Source organism: Vanrija albida (assembly GCF_041260175.1).
Source record: "Vanrija albida strain AlHP1 chromosome Unknown contig_3, whole genome shotgun sequence".
NCBI classification, from domain to species: Eukaryota; Fungi; Basidiomycota; class Tremellomycetes; order Trichosporonales; family Trichosporonaceae; genus Vanrija; species Vanrija albida.
The window spans coordinates 1218079-1242624 of record NW_027191422.1 but is presented as its reverse complement, the minus strand read 5'-3'; the positions used below and the strand labels follow the sequence as shown (position 1 = coordinate 1242624).

General features: G+C 65.1%; 10 protein-coding genes across 10 annotated transcripts; 4 read left to right on the top strand and 6 right to left on the bottom strand.

Moving 5' to 3' along the window:
- Positions 1-585: 585 nt before the first annotated feature.
- On the top strand, positions 586-1987 carry Q8F55_003786 (uncharacterized protein; the record flags this gene model as incomplete). The annotated part of the gene is made up of 2 exons (XM_069352315.1): positions 586-1259; positions 1318-1987. 2 exons carry the CDS (start codon positions 586-588, stop codon positions 1985-1987), a joined length of 1344 nt encoding a protein of 447 aa, XP_069209733.1.
- Positions 1988-2250: 263 nt separating this feature from the next.
- Positions 2251-4894, top strand: DBP4 (ATP-dependent RNA helicase dbp4; the record flags this gene model as incomplete). The annotated part of the gene is made up of 5 exons (XM_069352314.1): positions 2251-2409; positions 2493-2506; positions 2554-2951; positions 2989-3764; positions 3800-4894. The coding sequence occupies 5 exons, from the start codon at positions 2251-2253 to the stop codon at positions 4892-4894; spliced, it is 2442 nt and encodes an 813-aa protein (XP_069209732.1).
- A 1101-nt stretch (positions 4895-5995) lies between these two features.
- On the bottom strand, positions 5996-6874 carry Q8F55_003784 (uncharacterized protein; the record flags this gene model as incomplete). The annotated part of the gene is made up of 2 exons (XM_069352313.1): positions 5996-6154; positions 6332-6874. 2 exons carry the CDS (start codon positions 6872-6874, stop codon positions 5996-5998), a joined length of 702 nt encoding a protein of 233 aa, XP_069209731.1.
- Positions 6875-8300: 1426 nt separating this feature from the next.
- On the bottom strand, positions 8301-9265 carry EFM6 (Protein-lysine N-methyltransferase efm6; the record flags this gene model as incomplete). Its single annotated transcript, XM_069352312.1, has 5 exons — positions 8301-8432; positions 8480-8572; positions 8607-8763; positions 8799-8950; positions 9014-9265. The coding sequence occupies 5 exons, from the start codon at positions 9263-9265 to the stop codon at positions 8301-8303; spliced, it is 786 nt and encodes a 261-aa protein (XP_069209730.1).
- Positions 9266-9510: 245 nt separating this feature from the next.
- Q8F55_003782 (uncharacterized protein) lies at positions 9511-10736 on the top strand (the record flags this gene model as incomplete). Its single annotated transcript, XM_069352311.1, has 2 exons — positions 9511-10106; positions 10145-10736. The coding sequence occupies 2 exons, from the start codon at positions 9511-9513 to the stop codon at positions 10734-10736; spliced, it is 1188 nt and encodes a 395-aa protein (XP_069209729.1).
- An 82-nt stretch (positions 10737-10818) lies between these two features.
- Q8F55_003781 (uncharacterized protein) lies at positions 10819-12604 on the bottom strand (the record flags this gene model as incomplete). Its single annotated transcript, XM_069352310.1, has 3 exons — positions 10819-11886; positions 11919-12467; positions 12503-12604. The coding sequence occupies 3 exons, from the start codon at positions 12602-12604 to the stop codon at positions 10819-10821; spliced, it is 1719 nt and encodes a 572-aa protein (XP_069209728.1).
- Positions 12605-12865: 261 nt separating this feature from the next.
- On the top strand, positions 12866-14162 carry ADK2 (Adenylate kinase 2; the record flags this gene model as incomplete). Its single annotated transcript, XM_069352309.1, has 8 exons — positions 12866-13096; positions 13143-13159; positions 13238-13350; positions 13424-13488; positions 13525-13596; positions 13634-13700; positions 13735-13910; positions 13947-14162. 8 exons carry the CDS (start codon positions 12866-12868, stop codon positions 14160-14162), a joined length of 957 nt encoding a protein of 318 aa, XP_069209727.1.
- A 93-nt stretch (positions 14163-14255) lies between these two features.
- Q8F55_003779 (uncharacterized protein) lies at positions 14256-16163 on the bottom strand (the record flags this gene model as incomplete). Its single annotated transcript, XM_069352308.1, has 1 exon — positions 14256-16163. One exon carries the CDS (start codon positions 16161-16163, stop codon positions 14256-14258), a length of 1908 nt encoding a protein of 635 aa, XP_069209726.1.
- Positions 16164-16599: 436 nt separating this feature from the next.
- On the bottom strand, positions 16600-19918 carry GDH2 (NAD-dependent glutamate dehydrogenase; the record flags this gene model as incomplete). The annotated part of the gene is made up of 4 exons (XM_069352307.1): positions 16600-19495; positions 19558-19707; positions 19758-19831; positions 19883-19918. The coding sequence occupies 4 exons, from the start codon at positions 19916-19918 to the stop codon at positions 16600-16602; spliced, it is 3156 nt and encodes a 1051-aa protein (XP_069209725.1).
- A 2408-nt stretch (positions 19919-22326) lies between these two features.
- ETF1_2 (Electron transfer flavoprotein alpha-subunit) lies at positions 22327-24239 on the bottom strand (the record flags this gene model as incomplete). The annotated part of the gene is made up of 2 exons (XM_069352306.1): positions 22327-24074; positions 24113-24239. 2 exons carry the CDS (start codon positions 24237-24239, stop codon positions 22327-22329), a joined length of 1875 nt encoding a protein of 624 aa, XP_069209724.1.
- Between the last annotated feature and the right edge of the window lie 307 nt (positions 24240-24546).

The window sequence follows — 24546 nt, the reverse complement described above, 5'->3', positions numbered from 1 at the left end:
CGCGTCCAAGGCCCCGAGACGCGACCCCCTCTGAATCGGACCTGGCAACGCGTCACACAGGCTCGTCCGCGTCGAGCGACGACCCGCCGCAGCCCGGCCGCCGCTGACGGGCCGTCCCCCGTTGTCGGATCGGGTAGGCGTCATCGGACAAAGCAAGCAGTATGTACTCGGCCTCGTGGACGTCCGAGCGACGATAGGCTTTACGAGTGCGTGTCACCGTAACGTAACGACCCCTTTGCTGGGCATCATGTGCCATGCCACGCATTGAACGCCGACCGAAGGAGGGGCCTCGATCGCTGCGCGGTAGTAGCCAAGTGGGTGTTTGGTGCGAGTTGTCACGCAGCGGGGGTGAACGCGTTGTTTGGGGCTCGAGCCTGCGAAGGGGGAGGGGGGAGGAGATGGAGGGGAGGAGGAGGGCAGGAGGAGGAGGAGGAAGAGGAAGAGGAGGAAGGGGAAGAGGGGTGGTGTGGGCCGACGCTAAGAGGGCCAGAGCGGCCTTTTGGTGTGTTGAGGCAAATGCAGGTCGCGTCGAAGAGGCATAAAAGACACGACCGTCACACCCCCTTCCCCTCACCCATGCCCACTATGCTCCTCTGGTCCATCCTCGCGATTCTGGCCACCGCCGCGCCTGCCGCGGCGCAAACGCCCCTCGAGCAGCTCTCGGGCCAGTTCGCCGTCGACCTGACCGGCCTGCTGAACCAGCGCATCGACCCCATCATCGACCCGGGCAACGTCAAAGACAACGGACACCTGCACACCATCTTTGGGGCGAACAACTTCGGCAACAAGCTCAACACGTTTGCCCAGATGCAGAAGGCGACGTGTACCACCGCGGTGGTGCAAGCCGACAAGTCCAACTACTGGATCCCGTCGCTCATGTTCGTCAACCCCGACGGGACGTACGAGCCCACGTGGTTCCAGGGCTCGCGAGCCTACTACATGGTCACGAACTTGACCCAGACTGAGCCGTTCCCCGAAGGGCTCCGCATGATATCGGGCACCGCCGCCTCGCGCCTCCCCGGCCCCAAGACGCACGGCATCCACATCGACTCCACGATTTTCAACGGCGGCGGTAACAAGGCTCTGGGCCTCAACCTCCCCAACCCGAAGTACGAAGACCGCGGCCCGCCCGACCAGATCAAGCTCAAGATCCAGTTCCCGGGCTGCGGCACCGGCGCGCTCGACAGCCCCGACCACTTCTCGCACATGGCCTGGCCGCTGAACGGGGCCAACCAGTTTGATCCCCAGTTCGGGTTCAAGTGTCCCTCGAGTAAGCGGCTGCCACGCTCGTCGCTGACGCCCAGCCCACCCGCACAGGTACCCTACGCTCCAGCTCGAAGTCTACTGGGCGCTGCACTACACCCAGAGGGACAAGTGGCGTAGGGGCGTAAACGACATCAACCTGGCCTTCGCGAACGGCGACACGGTGGGCGCGTCGCTGCACGCCGATTTCGTCAATGGATGGGACACAAACGTTCTCCGTGACGCGATCAAGTCAAAGACCTGCCTCGAGAGCGACTCGACCAACCAGAACTGCCCGGCGTTCAAGCCGACTGCCAACTACGAGACGGCCCGAACCTGTCGCTACGCAGGAATGGTGCTCGACGAGAACTCGTCCGAGGGTCTTGGCTACTTCAAGCCGCTCAAGAACCTCCCGGGCTGCAACCCGCGCTGGGACGCGTCGGCAGGCACCACCAAGCCGACAGCCTGCCCCGCTGGCTACGTCAAGCCGGGATGGACGTGGCCCAACGTCGCGTGGCGCGCTCCGTACGAGAACTGGTTCTGGGCACTTGCGGTGGATTTCCCCAACGCCCCGAGCGGGTACCCCTCCGACTCTTGGGTTTCCCAGTTTTCCACGACCATTGGTCAGCGCTTCGCCGCGTGGGGCTCGATCGCGAAGACGCCTGCCGGGTCGACCGAGGATATTAGGAACAACAAGAACCTCGCCACTGCGCCGAACAAGGAGCAGAAGATTGTTGGTCTCTAAGCCGTCTGATGATGTGCGCGAGTCGCCAGCGACTCGCGAGCCTATGTTGCGCGTACCATACACGATGTATTCTGTCCAAGTAAGCGCCACAGTGACCTCAGCCACCTTCACTTGCTTCCGTTGCCACCCACATCCCTACCACGTGGCAACACGCGGCGATTCGCACGTGACTTGCGATTTCAGCTATCAGAGATTTCTGTTGCTCCGATTTCTGAAGGTCTGAACCACCTCCACCACAACATCTACAACTCGCAACACGCACCATGGCTTTCCAGGAGGGACAGCCCTCGTCGTCAAAAGGAGAAGGAAGGCCCAAGGGCAAGGGCAAGGGCCCGCAGAAGCCGCTCGTCAAGAAGAACGTGGCCAAGCGCTCGCGCAACGACCAGGAGCTCACCGACCTGCAGAAGCGCATCAAGGAATATGTGAGTTGCGCCGCTCGGCTGCCAACTGACAAGCAGGAACCGCCAGCCGAGCTCACGCTCTTCTCCCAACTGCCCCTGTCGAGCCGCACGCTGCGAGGTGAGCTTGCGCGCGCCGACATCGCTAACCTCAGGCCTGAAACACAGCCACTTCCTCAACCCCACCGCCATCCAGGCTCAGTCGATCCCCGAGTCGCTGCGCGGGCGCGACCTGCTCGGCTCTGCACGCACAGGATCAGGCAAGACGCTTGCGTTCCTCATCCCGCTGCTCGAGCGGCTGTACCTCCAGCGCTGGGGCCCGATGGACGGCCTCGGCGCCGTCGTCATCTCGCCGACGCGCGAGCTCGCCGTGCAGACCTTCAACGCGCTCAGGGACATCGGCCGCTTCCACACCTTCTCGGCCGGTCTGGTCATCGGAGGCAAGCCGCTCAAGGAGGAGCGTGACCGTCTCTCGCGCATGAACATCCTCATCGCGACGCCGGGCCGCCTGCTCCAGCACCTCGACAGCACGGTTGGGTTCGAAAGTGCCGGTGTCAAGCTCCTTGGTGGGTTGGCCTAGAGGACATGAGAGCTAACCCGCAGTCCTTGACGAGGCTGATCGCCTCCTCGACATGGGTTTCCTTCCCGCCCTCCGCGCCATCATCCAGCACTTCTCGCCGTCAGAGACTGCTCGCGCCGACTGCCAGACGCTCCTCTTCTCCGCCACGCAGTCCAAGGACCTCGCTGCCCTTGCCAAGCTCTCGCTCCACGACCCTCTGTACATCAACACCAACAAGCCGGGAGAGGAGGGCGTCATGCCCGCCAACCTCGAGCAGTACTACTCCGTCGTTCCTCTCGAGCGCAAGCTCGATGCGCTCTGGGGCTTCATCAAGAGCCACTTGAAGATGAAGGGTGTCGTGTTTGTCACGTCCGGAAAGCAGGTCCGCTTCATCTTCGAGACCTTCCGTCGCTTGCACCCAGGTCTTCCGCTCATGCACCTCCACGGCAAGCAGAAGCAGCCTACCCGCATGGCCATCTTCGAAAAGTTCTCGTCGTCCAACTCGGCCCTGCTCATCTGTACCGACATTGCCGCGCGTGGCCTCGACTTCCCCGCCGTGGACTGGGTCGTCCAGCTCGACTGCCCCGACGACGTCGACTCGTACATCCACCGTGTCGGCCGCACTGCCCGCTACCAGAGCGAAGGCAAGGGCCTGTGCTTCCTCCTCCCGAGCGAGGAGGAGGGCATGAAGGCGCGCTGGGCCGAGAAGGGCATCGACGTCAAGATGATCAAGATCAAGGAGAGCAAGATGGGCAAGCTCGATCAGCAGATGCAGAGCTTCTGTTTCAAGGAGCCAGAGATCAAGTACCTGGGACAGAGGGTGAGTGTGACTGTGGATTCTTTGCTAACCGCCAGGCATTCATCTCGTACATGCGCTCGGTCCACATCCAGAAGGACAAGAGCATCTTCAAGCTCTCCGAGCTGCCTGCCGAGAAGTACGCCGCGAGCATGGGTCTGCCTGGTGCTCCTCAGATCAAGCTGCTCGACCAGGGCAAGAAGGTCAAGGAGCGCGGTGGTCCCAAGAAGGACGAGGATGAGGGTCCCACGGTTGTCCACCAGAAGCTCGCACCATTGAGTGACGAGGAGGATGACGACGACGAGGACGAGGAGGACGAGGATGAGGACGACGAAGAGTCGGAGGAAGAGGAGAGCGAGGACGACGACGAGCCTGCGTCAGGCTCGGGCTCCGAGTCCGAGGACCTCCCAATTCGCTCGGCACCCCAAGTCCGAACGAAGTACGACCGCATGTTCGAGCGCAAGAACCAGGACATCCTCACGGACCACTACTCGAAGGTTGTGGCGCACGACGACGACCTGCTGGCCGCTGGTGCGGAAGACGACGACGATGTGTTCACGCTCGCGCGTCGGGACCACGACATTGACGACGACGAGACAGCCGACCTCGGCATCAGCGAAGCTCTGGCTGACCCGTCCAAGCCCAAGCCTCTGATCACGTCCGACGACCTGTCCAAGCGCAAGCTCAAGGCGGCGAGCACGCGTACCGGCCAGCTCAAGAACCGACCAGCGCCCACCAAGGTCTTCTTCGGCGAGGACGGAGAAGCGAGGGATATCTACGAGAAGGGTATCGAGGCTGAGCAGGCCGCGGCGGCGACGCGTGACGGCTACCTCGCCGAGGAGCGCGAGCGGATGGCGGCGGCCGACATTGTGGACCGCGAAGTCGCACGGGAGAAGCGTCGCGAGAAGAAGCGGAAACGCAAGGAGCGCGAGCGCGAGCTCATGGGGCAGTACTCGGACGACGAGAGCGGCGCTGTCGCGTTCATCGGCGGTGCGAGCGGCGACGAGGACGGGTACGAGGGCTACACTGGAGAGGGTGTGGCATCGTCGCCCGAGCCCGAGGCGGCGCGCCCGGCGAAGAAGACTCGCAACGCCGCGGCCGCGGCGCTCGAGGACGAGGAGGAGCTCGCGCTGCGTCTCCTGCGCGGCGAGTAGGGGTGTATGTGCGTGTAATGCATTATCTAGACAAACTTGAGCACTGCCCTTGAATGCTGATCAGAGTTTGGACGAAGATAGAGCAGGGCCGGCAGAGCCGGCCTGGCGCCACATGGCAGAAGTTGGCGCCCCTCGACCCTTTCACACGCTGTCACGCAACCCCGCCCCCCGCCCCCCCCTAGCCGAGCGTAGGGCTCTGGAACACGCGCGGACACACCGACTTGACAAACGAGACGCCGAAACGAGGGCGGGCGGGCAGTCGGACGGGCATGTCGGCGCCCGTCTCGCACGTCGCGACTGCCACAACGTGTGAGTGGCCAGGTGACTGCTGCACTCGTCATGCACGCGGGTGCCGCGGCATGCGCGTCGATCCATGCCAGACACGAGCGCGGTCCACGACAGACCCGTCGGAGGCCCCGAGCACATGCTCGCCGCCGCAGCCTGCTCGCCGCAACAAGGCCGCCGGGTTACGTTGTGCCGCCTCTGGCGCGCGGGGCACCTGCGGGGCGATTGGGCGGGGGGATCCGTGTGGGTAGTGCTAAAGGTGGCTGCTGGCGGAATGCAAAGCCGAGCGCCGAGCGCGAGCGCGGCGCATGCATGGCAAGTGTATTACGTGCTACAAACAGCCCCGCCTGGGGCGGGGAGATATCAGTGTGGGTGGGTGGTCATGGCCTGCTAGTGTACATGCCAGAGGGGCACTAGCGCGGGCAGGCCGAGGCGGGGGGGAGGCGCGCAGGCGGCAGGTCAACGTCCGGGGGCGTGTACAGTGATGTGATTCGTGTATCGGTTGGTGGCAGTGGTCAAGGCCGGTGCCTAATCAAGACGGCTTGGGAAACACATGCGCAGTCTCGTCTTGGGGGTGGGGTTCGTGACGCGAGAGTTGAGCATGTGCGTGAAGGGAGGGTGCAGCGTGTGTTCGTTGGGGGGTAGGGTACAGATCGTCGTGCGTGCGGCGCGTCCGTGGCGCTGTGGGGTCGGCATGAGGCGTGAGGCGTCGTGGGTCGTTCATTGTAGTTCGTCAGGCAGAGTTGGGCGAGTCCAGCTAGCCAGCTTGTAGTGTTCAGTTGTAGTCGTTGTAATCGTCACGGGGCCACGGGGCCGTCATGGTCCGTCCTGGCGCCACGGTAGCGCGCGGATCGAGCCCAGGCTGTTCTGTACCCGGAGCGAGAGGTATGCTCTCCCTGCACGCGTGTCGGCGCGCGGCGAGCTCTGTGAGCGCAGCGGAGGCGCCGATGCCCCTCGCGTACGGGTGCGCGGTGTCTGATGATGTGAGCACGCGTCGTTGTCGTGGGAGTGTGGCGAGAGTCACGCCAAACGCAAACACCGCGGCAGCGAGTGCCATGTGATTCTGGGCCGGTAACAGCCAATTCACAGACACTGCACAAGGGCACGCGTAACAAGCCACTGCTCCACCGGCGTGACTAGAATGCAACTCACGTCGTACTGGGTCGCGAGGAACGCGCGCGGCGTCGTTCGCCTCCGCAGGGGGATGGTGTGATGCTGCGTCTCTAGCAGTGGGCTGGGGCGGGGGGACGTCTCGGGCGAGGGCTCGGTGGCGAGGTCGTCGAGGGCGATCGTGTCGGCGCAGCTGTAGCTGCTCGGCCGGCGCTGCACAAGCATCGGGCTCTGGCGCCCCGCGAACGGGTTGCCGTCGACGCCCTGCGAGCTCGGCGTGCGCTCCATACCGACGGCGGCGAGCGGCGGGCGGGAGTACCCGATGCTCGCGAGGCTCCTGCGCATGGGCTCGGAACTGGGCGCGCACGACGAGGACGACGACGAGCGCGAGCACGGCGACGCCGTCAGCCGCGGGGGCGACGGCGTAAGCGGCGGGGTCGTCGTGCCGAGCAGGGGAGTCATGAGGGGGAGGTGCCGCGGCGTCGTGTCGTCGGCGTGGGGGGTCGTGCTGTGGTCGTCGTCGTCGTGGGGGTCGTCGAGGGGTGCTGCGTCGAGGTCGAGGCGCGCAAAGATTGTCGTGGCCATGGGGTATGATGGGGATGCGATGGCAAGGATGTTGTGTGCGGTGTTTAAGAGAAGAGAGAGGAGAGACGACGAGCGGGTATGCCGAGACTTTTGTGTTGGTCGTGCTCGATCAACACTCGTCCGTGCCGCGTTCCTGTCCTGTCCGCCAAACGGGCCAGTCACGGCCAAAACACCCATGCTTGCTCTTCTCACGCGGCACCGATCTGCACGCGCGCGACTCACCCCCACCCCCCCGTCATTCAATTACCGCGGCCCGGCGCGCCGCACACGTCGTCGGCGTGAATGCATGGCGCTGGCATGCTGCGGGCGGCGTCGGCGCGGCAGGCGGCCAGATGGCCAGGCGGGCGGGCGGGTGACTGCCAGGCGGCTCGCGGGCGGCCGGTCTGATGTCATCACAGAGCCGCACCCTGGCTGGGCGGCGGCGGCGGCGGCAGGCGGGCGACAACCCCCTCCCTAGGCGATCGCGGCCGCGCTGCAATCTCGTTCTTTTTCTACATCTCCGCGCATACACCTTGCAGCCTGCGTACCCCCCCGCCCGTGCATACGTGCTTGCGCCGCTGATGGCGAGTGCGCCGGGTCGCTTGCGATCCGAATATGAAGGCACCGCCGCGCAGTCTTCGATTAAGCAGTCGGGGATGCCGCCGCGTGGGGGAGTCGAGGTCACGCGCACCCCAGCGCGCCGTCGCGGTCATCTAACACGGCCATGCGCAGGCACTGGAGATTATTCGGGATCCTGGTCTGGTTAGCGCGGGCAACAGCAGCTCGAACAGATCTGCTACTGCTGCTGATGCTCGCCCCACTGCATTCCTTCTGGCCATGGGGCTGGTACAACGGGGCGGACATACAAGAGCCGACCTGTTGTTGAGCGATGTGGTACGCCTCACGGGGTACGCGGGACGAGTCTGTCCACACGGCGGAGCATCACATCGCACGCGCTCATGTCGTCGTGTCTCGGGGCCTCGAGGTACACGTGTGTGGAAGCGACACGACGTGTTTGTGGGAAGCGAGTGGTGCAGATCCTGTCGGTTGGCGAGGAGCCCCGGCTCGACACCATCTGCACGCGCGTGTTGATTCTCCGCGGCGCATTCAGTCGTTCATCCATTCATACGTACGTCTGCGCGTCCTTTTCCAGCGCTCCACTCGAGGCCATGCACGCGGCGCCCCCAGATCGACCAGATCCCTCGTTATCTGTACCTCGCAATCCGAGCCGTCCGTCCCTCAATAACACCGTCGCAATTAACCACCTGCCTCTAGATAGCCGGTGCCACACCGTCTCCTCCGCTGCCCAAGACCAAAATCCATGAATAAACGTGAATACAAGCCCCAGAATACAATGCTTGCCGTAACCCCTTGTGCCAGTAATGCTCACGACCAGTCGCGAGTGTGTCTGTCGATCCGACGGAGATCGACCTGCTCGCCTCGGCGCCTATCGCCTGCGACGCAGCCGCCACAGCATGACCCCCTCGCGGTTGTACTTTTCCCGCTCGCCCTCCTTGTCGTCGTCGACGACTATCGAGTCAAAGTGCTTCTTGAGCAGGGCGAAGAAGCGCTTGTCGGCCTGTGGTAGGTGTAAGCACGTGGCGTGGCGAACGCCACCGCACGCACCTTTCTCCGCTTCTTGTAGCAGAAGAGGATCTCCATGTCCTTGCCAACCGGCGCGAGATCGCACAGCGTCTTGACGAGCAGCGGGAACGCGGGCTGAGGTCAGCAGGTAGCCTGGGTCCTCACGCACCTCAAAGTAGACGCAGTCAGCCGCGAGCACGACGTCGACGCTCGCCGTTGGGATCGCAGCCGGGAGGTCCTCGCCCCACGACAGCTCCTCGACGTGGATGTTGCGCGAGCCCGGGATGTTGAGCTCTGCATTCTCGCGCATCAGGTCGAGCAGGATGCTGCAGCGTCAGCCCCGCCGCGCCGGCGCACCCACTCCTGGTCAGTCACCCAGACGTCGGCGTCGGGCACGAGCAGCGCCGTCGCGATGCCCACGAGGCCGGTCCCCGACCCGAGCTCGAGGACAGTCTTGCCGGCGAGGCGCGCGGGGTCGCGCGCGTGCCGGTGCGCGACGTAGCGGGATAGGACCTAATACCAGTGGTTAGTAATCGTGCCTGGAAGAATTCCATCACAACGAAAGAAGCCACACACCTCGCCAGCGGGCCACGCAATGCCGCCGCACCCCGGCCCAGCGTCGACCTTGAGGCGCACGGGCGCGCCGAGGCCCGGCACGCCGATGGCCACCTCCTCCTGCGCGGTGGTGGTGGGCGGGCGCGAGGGCGCGAGCGCCTCAAACGAGGGCAGGGCGACGCCCGAGTCGGTGGACGAGACCGAGCCCCCGCGCGGGCGGGGCAGCTCGGCGGCTGCGGCTGCGGTGGCCGCGTCGACGACTATAACCGTCATTTAATGAGTGATGGGCGAGCGAGCTTGAGATGGCCCGCGCGGCGGGGCGGAAAAGCGTCGTGGCTCGCTCCTGCATTGTTCCATGGCGGCGTCGATGGCGGCGCTCGAAATAATCGCCATCGCGCGTCCCGTGACGCGGGGACCCCGCACGAGGCGATCCACAAACCCACCGCCCAACGGGCGGTGCTCGGCGGCAAAGGGGGGGCAACAGGCAACATCCCGCCATCGCCTCGTCGCACCACACAATGTCCTTCAACTACAGCCCACTGATCGACTCGCTCTCCCCACGCACAGGCGGCGCAGTGTCGCCGGGGCGGCGCGTCCAGCGGCAGCCGCAGATCATCGACCACGCGCACCCGTCCGCGTCGCCGCCGCTTCGCGCCGCCTGCGCCTCCCAGCCAGTCTTCATCAACCCGCTCCCCGCGAGCCTGAGCATCGAGGCCGAGTCGCGCGCCGAGAGCGAGCTCGAGCTCGGCCGGCAGCGCGCGCAGCTCGCGCGCGAGAAGGCGCTCGCTGAGGCGCTGCAGGACGAGCGGCACCGCGTCGAGCGCCTCCCGGCCAAGGAGGAGATGGGGTCCTGGGCCCAGCTGCTCAAGCGCATCGACGGCGCGAAGAAGGCCGGAGCCAAGCCGGACACTGCGGGGTTTGCGCGCCCGCCCCAGGCGTATGAGCTGTACCAGGCCATCGATAAGCGCAATATCGACTTTATCATGCGCGTGCGCGACCACGCCTTCAACCTCCTCCTGCAGAAGAACGCGACGGATTTCCCCATCATCTACGCCGCGCGCATCGGCCCCAGCCACCGCGAGATTGTCATCCTCATGATCGGCGCATTTTCTCGGTTAGCTAGATTCTCTGTGTAGAGCTGACGCCCCCCAGCTACGTCAACCAGCTCGAGGAAGACGACTTCAAGAAGAAGGACGTGCAGAACACGCTCAAGATGCTCCGCGCAAACCTCAAGCTCGCGATAGACAACGCCCTCCTCCCGGCCCAGCAGGGCAACCTGCTGTCCTCGTACCTCCAGGTCCTCATCATGTCCGAGGGCGACTCGTGGCTCCACCGCAGCGTGCACGACCTGGCGCTCATCATCAGGGCGGAAGACGCCAAGCCGGTCGCCCAGGCCGAGGCGCTCGTCCGGCGCTTCTCGACAAAGGAGCTGCGCTCGGTCCCCGGCGGAGTTGGCGACGTCGACGAGTACGTGGCCAACGCGACGCTCGACCTGGTGATTATGAGCGTGTGGAGCGTGGCTGCGGGCCAGATCGGTGCCGACGCGCTGCCGACGTACACTTTCGCACGCGACCTCCGCACCTTTACGCTGTTTGCCGAGGCACTCCAGGAGAACAGGCAGAAGCTGCCCAAGGTCAACGGGAGGATACGCAAGATGATGGCGACCCTTGAGGAACTCGCGGGCGACACGCGCAAGAGCATCCGCGGCAGGCTGAGGGACGTGCAGGAGGCGCTCGACAAGTAGCGCCAGCGCGCGTATCGTCTAGAAGGTTGTATCACTGTACTACTACAATATGCTCGCTCCTACGCCCGCCCGCTCGCACACCCTACTCCTGGCTCGCATAGTACCACACCATGCCGGGCTTGGCGTTTGAGCTCCACGCGAGCGTGTTGCGCGTCGGGTGCCACGCGAGGGCGTTGACCGTGGGGTTGACGGGGAACTTTGCGACGACGGTGCGCGCAAACACGGCGAGCACGTAGATGAACGGGTCGTCGCCGGCGACGGCGAGGAACTCGCCATCGGGCGAGAAGGCGGCCTGTCTGATGGCCCCGGTCGGCTGGTCAAAGTTGCGCTGGACGATCCAGTCGGCCGTGTCGATGAGGGTGACGCGCGCGTCGTTGCCCCCGAGCGCGAAGAAGCGGCCCAGCGGGTCGACGGCGAGCGCGAGCAAGCTCGCGACGTGGATCACCTGCCGGAAGCCCTTCTCGAGCTGGCGGTGCTTGCGGCGCTCGAGCTCGGCGGCCGCAGCCGCCTTGGCCGCGGCCTGCTTGGCGGCGGCTTCCTGCGCGGCCTTTTCGCTGGCGAGCGCCTTGTCCTCCGCAGCGGGGGTTGCGGCCGGCGGCGTCGCCTGTCTGCTCGGCGCGGCGGTCGGCGGCGCTGTGGCTGCCGGCGTATCGGCCGGCGTGGGCGGCGCCCCCGTGCCGTTCGCCTTGGTGGGCGAGGCCGAGCCCATCTGGACGTCGCCGTCGGCGTCGCCAGCGGTTTCGTCCTTGGCAGTGGCGTCCATGCCGTCGCCCGCTGGCACCTCATAACCCTCTGCTTCGGCCTCTTCTGCCGCGCCCTCAACCGTGGCCTCTACCACCTCGGCCGGCGCCGGCGTCGCTCTCCCCTCGCCGTCCTCGCCCTCACCCTCGGCCTTGTCCGCCTCGCCCTCGCGATCGTCCTCGGGCGTCTCGCGCGACGCCTTGCCCTCGGGATCAGGTGTGTCGGGCGCCGACTCTGGCGTCGCAATACGGCTCCTCTTCGCCGGCCGTTCGTCCGGCCGTTCGTCCACGAGCGCGGGATCCACGAGCGCGGGGCGCTCCTCCACGGGGTACTTCCACGAGTTGAGCGAGCCGTCGTTGGACACGGCGAGCACAGCGTCACCGCCCGGCCAGAACCTGAGCGCGTTGACCTGCCGTCAGCTCGTCTCCCTCCCTAACCCACCTCCTCGACGCCAATGTCGATCCCCGCGCCGCCCATGACAATGTCGCTCCGCTGCTCCCACTTCTCCCCGCTGTCCCCCCTCACCAGCCAGTAGAAGAAGACCTCGTCACGGGTAGACCGGGGGCAGACGGCCGCAAACTGCCGCCCGGAGGGGTGGAACGCGACGTGCAGCACGTCGCCCGAGATCTTGAACATCGCTGCGGGGGCCGACGGCGCGGTGATGTCCCACACGCACACGACACCCCCGCTCGTGCTCTTGCACCCCGACACGAGGATGCGCGGGTCCGTCGGCGACCATGCCAGAGCCGCGACGTGCCCATGGTGCGGCGACTTGCCCGACGACGGTAATGACACGGGGCGGTCGCGCACCTCGGTGCCGTGCGGCGTCGGCGTCCCGTCCTTGGCCCGCGGGTGCGCCAGCACGTCGTGTATCCTCAGCCCGCTGTACTCGGACCCCGACGCCACCTTGCGGCCGTCACAGTTCCATGCGAGCGCGCGTACCAGGCTTGAGCTTCCTCGGACTTCGTGCACGCGGCCAAACTTTGGTGGCTGGGGTTAGCGATGCAAGTTGGCTCGCGGCTTACTTCGAGGCCGCGCGACGCAAAGCTGTTCTGCGGGAACACGTCGTACTTGAGAAAGCCGTTCTCGTAGTCGGCGTTGTCCTTTTCCTTTGTGCCGGCGCTCATGGTGAGGATGTGTGCGAGTGGGCAAGGGTGCTTGCTACCTCGACTTTTGTTGTCCCAGTCATTGTTCGCTCGCTCGACCAGCTTGGTTAACCGTCATTGATGCCTGCCAAAGTCACGTGGCAAAGGTGAGAAATGCTTCCGCCGACGCGCTGAGGTGGGGATGGTTACCCCGCACTCTCGACCATCTCGCTTCCCCACTTTCACCCTTCCCACCCATCAACAAGCCTCCAAGTACCCATTGCAATGTCCCTCCGAGCCCCCATGGCAGCCCTGCGGCGCGCCCCGCGCCTTTCCTCGGCGTACCCAGCACTCCGCCTCGCTCCTCGCGCCGCCGCGCTGTCAACCTCGGCGATCCGACGCGACGAGAAGCTGGTCGAGACCGTCATGGCGACGGCGCGCCGGAACGTCGAGGACGGCAAGCGCGCACCGACGGCCCATGACGGCGAGAAGGGTGTCCGCTTGCTCATGTTCGGCAAGCCAGGCTCTGGCAAGGTGCGTGTCGCGGCTGGTCGTGCTGGGCGCAGCTGACGGGCAACAGGGAACGCTGAGCGCAAAGTGAGTCGGGATTCTCGGGTATTTCGCAATGCCGTTCCGAGCCCCCTCGGCGCGACGACAACTGACCCGCGCGCACAGACTCGTCGAGGCCTACGACGTCGCCTTCATCTCCACTGGCGACCTGCTGCGCCAGGAGATTGCAGCCAAGAGCGAGGTCGGCAAGAAGGCCGAGGAGATTGTGCGCACCGGCGGTAAGTGACGGTGGGGACGACGGTCAGGGCGAACAGAACATCGGTTAGTGATGGTTCCTGACGCTGCACCAAGGCCTCGTGTCCGACGAGCTCATGCTCGAGATGGTCATCGCCGAGCTCGAGCACCACCACGGCCAGGTATGTTCCGGTGCATGCATGTGCTGACGGGTCAAGAGCTGGATCATTGACGGCTTCCCACGTACCCTCAAGCAGGGGCAGCTCCTCAATGAGGTGCTCCAGAAACAGGTACGTCGCGCACGGCCAGCGCCAGCTAACGCCCCAGCGCCGCCCCTTCAACATGGTCGTCAACTTGAACGTCCCTGACGCGGTTATCATGCAGCGCATTGCTGGTGAGTAGCACGTCTGGCACTGAGCTCACCCCAGCCCGCTGGGTCCACCTGCCCTCGGGCCGCGTGTACAACGACACATACTCGGCGCCCAAGGTGGCGGGCAAGGACGACGTGACTGGCGAGCCGCTCAGCAAGCGCCCCGACGACACGCCCGAGGTGTTCTCCAAGCGTCTGCAGTCGTACTACAAGCAGACTGCCCCGCTCCTCGAGGTGGGCCGTTGGCGGGTGTGTAGCAGCTGACTTTAGTTCTTCGCGCACGAGTACCCCGACGTCCTGCACTCGCTCACCGGCTCCTCGTCAGACCAGTTATGGCCCATGCTGCGTGCGCTCATCGACGAGGCTGGGTTGGAACCCCGCTTCGAGCACGTGCGCAAGCAGGCCGACGACCTCGCGGATACCGCCAATGTTCCTCTCGAAGACGGCGCGGTCGCCCACGTCGGCAACGACACGGCGAGCAGATAACCACGTAGGGGTCAGCAGAATAAATGGTGTAGGCTGGTACCCAGCGCGCAGCGCTTAGACTGGGATATCATAATAGACAGGAACAATGCATGATTAAAAGGCACGCGGCTCGCACGTTGGCTGTTGGACAAGCTGTGGCGAGGGGGCCTGTTTGGCCGGAGGTGGGCTAAGCGGACGGCCAGCTGTCTCTGACTGTCGGTGTACGCTGGCAACGAGCTCGTCCATCGTGGAGCGAGTCACGATCACGACCTCGAGAGCGGATTGGCGGAATGCGAGGTAGATGTCCTCCGCCTCGACACTGTAGTCGGATCCACATGAGCTGCTAGACAGGTGCGCGTCGTCGGTGTCCTCGCTCTGGCTCTGGCGCTGGCTCTGGCGCTGGCTCTGGCTCTGGTTCTGGCTCTGGTTCTGGATCTCGTTGACGCCGTCGCTTCCCCCGTCGCTGCCCCAGTCGCTTCCCCCGTCGCTGTCCCCGTCGCTGTTCCTATCGCGATCGGCGTCTCCAGCGTTGACGTCCTGGTGCTCGTCGTCGGCGAAGAAAGCGGCGTCTTCGACCGCCATGTCGTCGTGGGTCGCACTCGCACCTCGGTCCTTATTCGACCGAGCGCGCTTGCGCTTGGCCGAGGCTGGGCGTGTCGCTGGCGAAGCCTTTGCGCGTCGCTTGCCCTTGCTCTTGCTGCTTTGGCCAGCGCCACCCTGGCCGCCTTGGTCGTCGTCGCTGTCGTCCGGGTTGCGAGACGACGTGCCACTGGTGGAGGCGGCCTTGGGCTTGCTACCCTTGCGCTCCTCGCGCAGCGCCCGACGCACGAATGAGGCGGCGGTGCGGGCACGCTCGTCTTCTAAGAGCGGCAGTCTGTGGGCTGCATTGGCCAGGCCGAGCTCGGCGAGTCGGGCAGGCGACGTCGGCGCGAATGGGCGGAGCGGCGCCGCGGCTGGCAGGTCGAGGAGCATGTCCCAGGCGGCCAGGGTCAAGTCGCCGAGAACCGAGACAGCGTCCCAGTTCACAGCCGCCGTGCCCCAGCCGGGCGCAGCCCGGAGGTTCCAAGGCAAGCTTTCCGCCAGCTTGGCGTTGCTCTTGTCATCGAGCGCCCGAAGAAACTCGTCTGCGGCGAGGCGGCACGCGATCTGGTCGGTCGCGTCCTGAGGGGTGGCGGCCGCCGGCATGTCGACGAGCTCCTCAACGGCGACCATTTGCGGCGAGAGGGCGAATACGCGGACGAATCGCGTCCGGAAGAAGTAGATGCCGAGTTGAGCACCGGCCAGCGAGTACGCCTGAGCGACGTAGAACACGGTCTGGAGCAGACCTTTTGTGGCGTTGGCGACGTCCGACTTGAGCTCCATGACACCGGAGACCGTGTAGGTGGCAGGCGCCGTATCCTGCATCGATGCCACGAAGGCAATGTCGGGTTGCCGGATGCCCCGAGTACGCTCGTACGCGGCCAGCTGGCGAGACGTTGGCGGCCGTCGGGGCGAGGGCCGTGTTGGCTGGCTCCGGGCCGCGGCAGGTGATGCTGGCGCAGACGACGGGGCCGAGGGCGCTGTCGACGATGCCGAGGATGCAGTCGATGCCGCTGCAAGCCACGACAGCAGGCGCGTATGGAGCGCGACTTTGTCGAGCCGGTCGCGGGTAGCCACGCTGACGTGCTTGAGCTCGAGCTCGCGCATGGCTTGCACCTTGTCGTCGGCGTGCTCGTAAGGCAGCCTGACCAGGACGGCGAGCTTCTCCTGCAGCTGGGCTTCTCCTCCCTCGAGCTGGTCGACCCGCAGCACCGCCGTAGCGCTCCTCACCAGCTCCGGGTCGGGTGGCGAGATGCCGAAGATGCGTGGCTGCGCCTTGCGCAGCCCGGCGCGGAAGCGGGGCGCGCTCGGGTCGTGAACGGGCGTGCGGGGGCCGCTGCTGCATGGCGACGAGTCGCTTGCGCCTGCCCGCTGGGGCTGGGCCCTTGTCGGCGTCCGCGGGGGCGGGACCGGGGGTGGCGCTCCCCACTGCGAGGCGCTCATCGCGCAACAAGAGAGACGACGTGGGGGAAGCGGCGAGGCGAGGTGCCGGGTAGGAGTAGCGGCGAGGCGAGGCGAGGTGCCGCAGGTTGGGCCGCAGGTTGGGGTTGGCGACGGGTGGTGGTCGGGGATGGGGAAGGGGATGGGGATGGGGATGCGAGCGACGAGGAGGGAGAGCGAGTGAATGTGGACAACGACGCAACGCAACGAGATTGACTCGGCTGACCACTGGTTGATGCAACAGGCAGGTGGCAGGGTGGCAGGTGGCAAGTGGCAGGTGGGCAGCTGTTTGTGAGACAACATGCTCGACCCTGAGTATCTATTCTCACCGCCACACGAGCACGGCCAACAACATGATTGCAGAATTATTAGAGTCCATGCATGCTATGATGCTACTGCTGTGCCTCGCCTGCACTCTGATCCTTTCGACTATCTGTTATTACACGGCGAGCTTGGAGAAGAAGTGGAAGAAGTCGACGTTGGTCGCCTCGAGCGAGTTCTGGTAGATGTAGTTGGACGAGACCCAGGCCGACCAGACGGCACGGAGGTAGACCTCGGGGAGGCGCTCGACGAGCTTGTCAAGGCCGACCTTGTCCTGGAGCGTCTTGGGGAACGCGTGGGCGAGGACGTTGTTGCGCGACTTGACATTGTCGTACAGGTCGGAGAACTCGAGGTCGTCCTGCATCTTGTTGAGCGTCGACGAGAGCTGGTCCGAGATGAGGGTGCGGGGCTTGGCGCCCTTGAGCTTGTGCCACTGCTTGTTGATGCAGTTGTACTCGGAGGCGGCGTTCTCGCAGATCTTCTGCTGAATGTCCTTGACGTACGACTGGTAGAAGGTCGAGGGCTTGCCGTCCTTGAAGATCATGAGGTCCTTGTACTCCTCGTCGGTGAGCGAGAGACCGGCGAGCACCTCGAGCGACGACGACGTGACACCACCCTTGTTGGTCGACGAGTCCTTGTACTGCACCACGCCCTTCTTCTCGAGGAAGAGACGAGCCTGCTGCGAGAAGAAGAGGTTGGCACCCTCGACAATGTACTTGAAGTGGGGCTTGCCGTCAGAGTCGATGAGTCTGGAGACGTTGCCAATGTTGACGGCCTCGGGACGACCACCGCAGGGGACAAAGATGTCGCACTTGACACGGAAGTGGAAGTTGTTGCGGAAGTCGGTCGTGTCGGGGATGATCTCGCCCGAGGGGAGCTTGTAGTCCTGCTGGTCGACAAGGACCTTGTAGCCCTCGGCGCTGAGCTTGGAGTCGTCAAAGTTGACAATCATCTTGCGGGCGCGAGCAAGACGGACGAGCTCGGAGCGGTCGAGTCCGTGGGGGTCGTAGAGCACACCCGAACCGTCAATGATACCGACAGTCTTGTCGTTGGAGAGGAGGATCTCGTTCGAGCCGAGGTCACCATCGGGGCCACCAGTCTGGAGCTTGGTGACCTCCTTCTCCTTGAGGCCGTGGGCCTTGTAGACACCGAGGATGTACTGGCGGACCGAGAGCGAGGTCATGCCGTAGACGTCGTGGGGGATACCACCGAGCTTCTCGGCCGACTTGCCGGTGGTGAACGACTTCCACCAGGGGGCACCACGCGAGCGGGCGTGAAGAGCCGCCCAGTCCATCATCTCAGCGGTACCCTCATCGGGGCCGAGGAAGAGGATCTCGGGGCTCTGGCGGCCCGAGATGTCGACAATGGGGCCCTTGATGCCGGGCGACTGGCCAGGGATGAGGAGGTCGATGACCGAGTCAATGTACTTCTCAAAGCACTGGCGGGGGTTGGCGCCGAGCGAAGGGAGGATGGTGCCCTTGGAGCCGCCCTCAGGAATGTCCTTGTTCTTGAGGGTCTGGGTGGCGGCGAGGGCGTAGTTCTCGTCGAAGAGGGTGCGGACGTTGGCGTTGTAGTTCTCCTTTCCGCGCGAACGGACGAGACGGATACCACCACGGGCAACGTCGCGGAAGCGGACGTGGAAGCCACGGAAGTCGGAGCCAACGACGAGGAAGATGCCGAAGGGGTTCTTGGGGTACTCGACGTCGGGGAGGAACGAGGGGTCGAGACGGAACGAGAGGGCGACCTTTGTGGGCTGGTAGAAGTTGCTCTTGAGCACGTGCTTGTTGAAGACGAGGAAGGCCTCGAGGATCTGGGCAGCGTGCTGGTTGGTGGCCTTCTTGCGGATGACGGTGAGCAGGTCGGCGTCGGACAGGGGCTGCTCAGTCTTGATACGCTGGAACGAGAGCGTGGGGGTGAGCTGCGAGGCCTCGTCGGCGGCGGGGTAGTGGGTCATGGCAAAGTTGATGTAGAGCTGGCGGATGAGCTCGGGGTGGGCCTGGATGGTCTCGCGGATGTTGGTAGGGGTGAAGGTCTCCTCACGGAAACGCGTCTTGATGCGGGCGAGGACAGCCTCGTGGTCCGGGTTGTTGTCGTCAAGAACATTCTTGAGGGCAAGGTACGAGGGACCAAGACGGTTGCAGAAGTGCTGGGTGAAGATCCATCCGACGTAGGCGTAGGTGGCCTCCTGGACGGCGTGGGGAGTCTCGTCGTCGGCAACCGCGAAGAATGGGTTGTCGGGCAAGCAGTAGAGGAGCGAGGCCTCCCTGACGACCTGGTGGATCGAGTGCTCGATAGGGGGAGCGCGCGAGTTGGGGACGGGGTTGAGGTAGAGCGAGATGATGGTGATGCCGTTGGCAAACTGCTCGACGTACTTGCGGGCCGAGTAGAGGCCGTAGAAGTGGTACAGGTCGGAGAGAGCGGCAAAGTACTGGTGGGTGCCGCCCTGCTTGTAGCCGATGACGATGCGGTGCTCGCGGGTGGGCGAGTCCTCGATCTCGAAGAGTTCGATGACGGGGCCGTTGCGGCGCTCAACCTCGTTGAGGACGTTCTGGTAGATCTCGACAGTGTTGGCAGTGGCCTTCTCGAGGAAGGCAGAGTCCGAGACCGACTTGATGTCGGTACGGCCCTCGGCGTCCTTGACGGCAGGCGTCTTGGGGAAGTTGCAGGGCGAGACAAAGTAGCAACGGAGCTGCTGCGAAGACTCCTGCGAGACCGAGCCGGTGGAGCGGTAAGTCTCGAGGCGGTACGACTTTTCTCCGCTCGACTTGTCGAGGTAGAGCTCGTCGATGCGCTTCTCGACCGTGGCGCCGGGGCCGTCCTTGGCCGAGATACCGGCGGCCGACGAGTGGATGAAGACGGCGCCCTCCTTGCCGCCCTCCTTGAGGTCGTCCTCGGACGTGATCTTCTCGAGGTCGATGACAAGCTTGGCGGGGTCGTGCTTGGTGTAGGCGAGGACCTTGGCCGAGTAGAGGGCGAGGATGTGGTCCGAGATGACCTGGGGGCTCTCGGCAATGCTGGGGCGGGGTGTGAGTCGTTGCGTCTGTGCGCGTCGCGTCGTCGTCCGACGGTTACTCACAAGTAGGCGTTGTCAATGCCGAGCGAGTTGTAGAACCAGTCGACCTCTCCCTGGACAAAATCAGGCGGGATGAAGCCCGACGAGGCGAGGATCTGGGCGACCTGGGCCTGCTGAGACGCCTTCTGGGGGAAGGGCGACTGGACGTAGCCGCTGGAAATGACGTCAGTTACAGCGACGAGGAGCGTTAAGACGGCACTTACACCTTCTCCTTGAGGCGGTTCTCGGACTGGGGACGCGAGGGCACCTGGAGGTGGGCCGGGATGGCGGGGGCAGCCTGGTGGTGGTGTGAGCTGGGGGATGGGTGGATCGTGGAATGGGTACTTACGCCGCTGGTGGGGGTGGGCGATGTTGGGGTAGCCATCTTGGAGATGTGTGATGGGGGGGAGTTGGGGGGAGAAGGCTGGGGGATGTCAGAGACTATATACGGGGCTGGGGGGTGGGCTGGGCTGGCTGGGTGGGGGGCTGAGAGGCTGGGGGGTCGCAAAGGCGCCAAGAGTGTGATGCGGCCGTCACACTGCACACTGCACACTGGCAGCTGGCGTCATGAATCTGGACGCTGGCTACGACGACTCGCTGGCTCGCTGGCTGCAGCTGGCTGGCTGAATGACCTCAATCAGGGCGGGCGGCGTTCGACGCCATTCCACGGCGCGGCGCGGCGCCGGCCGCTGCTCGTTCTCTCGCCCTCTCTCACTCCCAGCTCGCTCGCCCCGCTCCAACTACTCACCTAGGACGGAATGGCGGACAGGCGAACAAAGGGGAGGGTAGGACGAGGGGCTGTTTTGGAGTCAGCGATGCGCGAGCAGTAGAATGGGGCCGGGCATCGCACGGTGGTGTGGCTGTGGCTGCAGCCGGCGGGGCGGGCGGGGGCGGTGGGCTGGGCGGTGTGGGCGCGGCTGCTGCGGCTTGCGGCAACAGTGACGTCGAGGTGTCCCTCCTGCCAGCCAGCCAGCCGGCGGACGGATCTCGACGACGCGGCCGATCTCGCGGAAAATCGCGCAGGGCGGGGCGTGGGCACGGCACGGCATCGAGCGAGCGTCGCCAGCCGCGATGCATGCCGCAGAACGCAGCGGCACCTACGACGTGCCCACGACGCGGCTACGACAACATCGAGTCGAGCAAAGGAAGCCCGCTCGTCGCTCGTCGCCCACGCCAGATGGCACGAGACGGGCAAAGAGGCGCCGGCCGCCGCCCCCCGCATCGCTCGCTCGCCCTCGCTCTCCAGCCGCCATTCCAGGCCACCACACACAGCGAGCAGATCGATGCGCTCGGCGTGACGCGGCGCCGGCCCCGTCCAAAGGAGCACAACAACAACAAGCCAGAAACACACTCACAGTGACGCGCCGACCGGGGTCTGCTAGTGTCTAGAGTACAGGTGGGGGGGGGGGGGGGATGTCGAGGCAGTAGTCAGCACTACACGCCGTATATATTGGGTACGTCACGGGTCGTCTCTGGGGAGTAGTAGGGCCGACCTTGACATTGCCCACGTTGCGCCGGCTGCCCTGGCGCATTCGAAAATCATGTGAGCAGCGCGGCTCGGTGGGCCTGGCGACGGCGCCGGGCGGCCTGACGGGTTCCGGCGAGTGGCTCGGGTCTTGGCCCCGACAAGCAGTCGCTCGCGCTCGCCGCGTCCCGTCGGTTACTATGCTGGAGTATTTCGGTCTCTAAGCGAACCCTGAGGGCCAGCTGCAGGCGACGGGCCCCCAGGCGCAGCGCGCAGCAGAGAGTTCGGTGGAAGTCGTTCCACCGGCCACCACAGACAACGGGCACACCCCACCACTCACCCCAGCGACCCACCAGAGAGGCCTTATGGATCCCCGGTCCAGTGGACTTACTGTGGCCTTTGGTCCGGCGCAAAAGACGGCCAGCACGCGCAGGCCGGAACGTAGCAGCGCCACTAGCGCGGCCGTCCGGGTCTGGCCCAGCTGCCAGCCCAGCACCTCCTCGCTCGTACTCGCTCGCAATCGCACCAGCACTTTGCGGCGACCCCGACCGCGACCCCCGCACGCGCCGCCCGACCGCGCCGACCCCGCACGACCGGACGACCGCATTCGAACAACCGCGCGAAAAGGTCAAACGCGCGACCCCGAATTGCGTCGTCATTCGAGTTGGCGCCCCCGCCCATTTCGAAGTGTTTTCGAATACGATTGGAATTGCAGCCGAGCTTTGCCGCTGCAAGCAGCAGCGCGTAGCGCTGCGCGCTGCGCCTGCCCACTCCCCTTGCTACCCGCCTGTTCGTACACAAAGTCAATGTGCTCCATCCTCTTGGCGCCAGCCAGCCCCAGCCAGCCCGCCCCAGCCTCCTCCCCACTCCCCGCTCTACGCGCGAGTGTCTACGCCCCGCGGGCCGCCCAGCTCCCCCCACACCCCGCTGACACGGTATTCTGACACGGTATTGTGCAATGCGCGCCCATTGCCAAGGCCCACCCACCCCTCGCCCCATCGGTCTTCTTGACAAGAAAAGTCGGAAAAAAGACCGGTCTGTCGGGGTCGCGCCGTCGCGACGTGTCTCCCCCCCCCCCAACTTCCCCCCCCACCCCTACAATCTTATCACGACCACCCCCACCCACCACCACCTAGTACAAGCTGCATGCATCCCACAAGGACATTACTACTGACAAAGACATGGACACTACTACTATGGTATACTGCGCTGCGCTCGTCGCACGCGCTTACGCTCGCTGGGCTACTCTCAGCCCGCAGCCCCCCACCCCACCCCCGCGACAACGGAAGCGGATAGGAAGCAAACAACTCAAGCGCGCTTACGCCCGCTTACGCCGTAGCGACCGGCTCTGCGCCCTCCCACAGTCGGTCCTTTGCACGGACCTCGATGGGGCCAAACGCCTTCTTCTGTTCCAACCGCACACAGTCGCGCGTCCCGAGCACCAGCAGCTCAAAGAAGAATGCAGACGCAGCGCGCTTGGACGCGCCCGCAGCCACCTTGTCAAACGACACGGCCTTGTCAGCCGCCTCGATGGCATCGAGCTCTCGACGCAGCACGCCCATCGCCATGCCCGTTGTTGCCGAGAAGCCGCCGCTCTGCGACTCGACAATGCTCGACGCAGCGCCGCCCTTGGTCGGCGTGCCGAGCTCAGACGCGAGTGACTGCGACTGCGACTCGAGCTCGCCCTGCGAGTTGCGGATGCGGGTATCGAAGACAGTCAATGGGTGGTCGCCCTGCTCGCCAAACTGGATCTCGCGCGCAATCGACTCGGCCCGCGAGGGCGCGATGGACGGTGCGCGGGGGCGCTTCTCAACCGGTGGTGGCGTGACGAGCGGTCCGTCAAAGTCAAACGTCAGGTCCTCGCCGCCAAACGTGTCGATGCCAGCGTCAAAGCCAGCCTCGCTGGGGAGGTGGCTCTGCTCGCGGCGGCGGCCAACCTCATCGTCGACCTCCTCCTCGGGGCCCTCGATACGCGGCCGCTTGCTAGAGTGGTCCACCTCGGGCTCCTCGCGGTTGCGGCGGAGCACATTGACGTTGAAGGTGAAGAGCTCGGCGAGCTCGGGCGCGAGGCCGGGTGGGCCGGCGAAGAAGACTGACTCGGAGCCGACGCGCGACGTAGGGAGGAAGAAGGCGGTGGGGTCGTCGATAATGTCGCGCAGGCGGACAGCGTTCGAGTCGGCAGGAATGAACTGCTCCTCGCCGAGGATGTCGCTGTCATCGTTGGGCGCGGCAAACTCCTCGTCGGCCAGCTCGAGCTCCTCGTCGGCGCGCACAATGCGCACGCGCTTGGCCTTGTCCTTGCCCTTCTGGGCGTCGGCAATGCGCTTGGCCGTGCGCGGGCTGACGTCGAGCGTCTGGTTGAGGTGCGAGGGCGACTCTGGCGGCGGCGTGGATAACGTGCTGCTGCCGCGGCGCGCCCGCGTCTCGTCGAGGTCGGGCAGGTCGTCGAGTCCAATGTCCAAGTCCATAGGCTCAAAGTCACCCCCAAAGTCGTTGTTGAGGTCGGGCAGGTCGTTGCCCTGGCCCACATCCGATGGAGTGCGCAGAAGCGCCTGGGTACTCTTGCTGCGCTCGCGGTGCGCGTCACGACCGATTTCCATAGACATGTCCCAGTCGTCGAGACCGAGGCCGAGGTCTACACCAGCAAAGTCCTGGCTGTCGAGGTGCGACGAGTCGTCGTGCGAGCCCTGGCGGGACGACGAGTCGCCGTAGATGGACGACGCGGCGGGGCGACCGAAGTTGAACGCACCGTACTCGCGGCGGAGGTTGGTCTGCGTGAGGGGAGCGGGGCGGGGCACAGTAAGATCGGCACCCGTGGCGTGGAACGACCAGTCGAGGACGTCCATGCCGTCGACGTTGGGCGCCAGCTCGGTGAAAGTAATGGCATTCTTGTTGGCGCGGATCTGGTCGGCGGGCAGGTCGACCATGCCGGGGCGGAAGGCCATCGAGATGCGCTCGCGCGTCTCCTTGCAGTCATCCATCAGGTACTGCGCCTTGCGACCGTAGATGCGGACGACACCGAGCATGAGCTGGCCCGAGATGCGGAGGTGCTCGACATCCTGCGTGATGATCGCGTCTGGATCGTCAGTCGTGCCCCGTCACCACTGCACCCACCAACACTCTCGCCGACATCCACGCCAAGGGCCTGCTGCTTGCTGAGCTTCTTTTCCTGGTGTGCCGACGTCCAGACCTTCCACAGGGGGCCGCGCTTTTCGAGGATGAGGTCGGTGAGGAGGACCATCGCGGGTAGGGTGGGTGGGGGGCGGGACGCGTCGGGGCGAGCGAGGAAGGGGTAAATCTGTGGCCGGTTTCCAGAACCCGCCGCGGTTAAGCACAGAGGTGGGTATGCTTAGGGTGTCTCTCGGCGTTGTACGGGCCAAGAAGTGATGGTATTGTAGAGTATGGGTAGTGGATGGATGGGTTGGAGCGAGGAGGGGAGTGATGAAGAGGTGGCGATGGATGCCCGTGAGATTGCTTTTGGGCGGCGAAACGGGAGCCCAAGCTGAGTCGCACCCCAGTCCAGTCAGCACAGCCTAGTGTAGCAATAC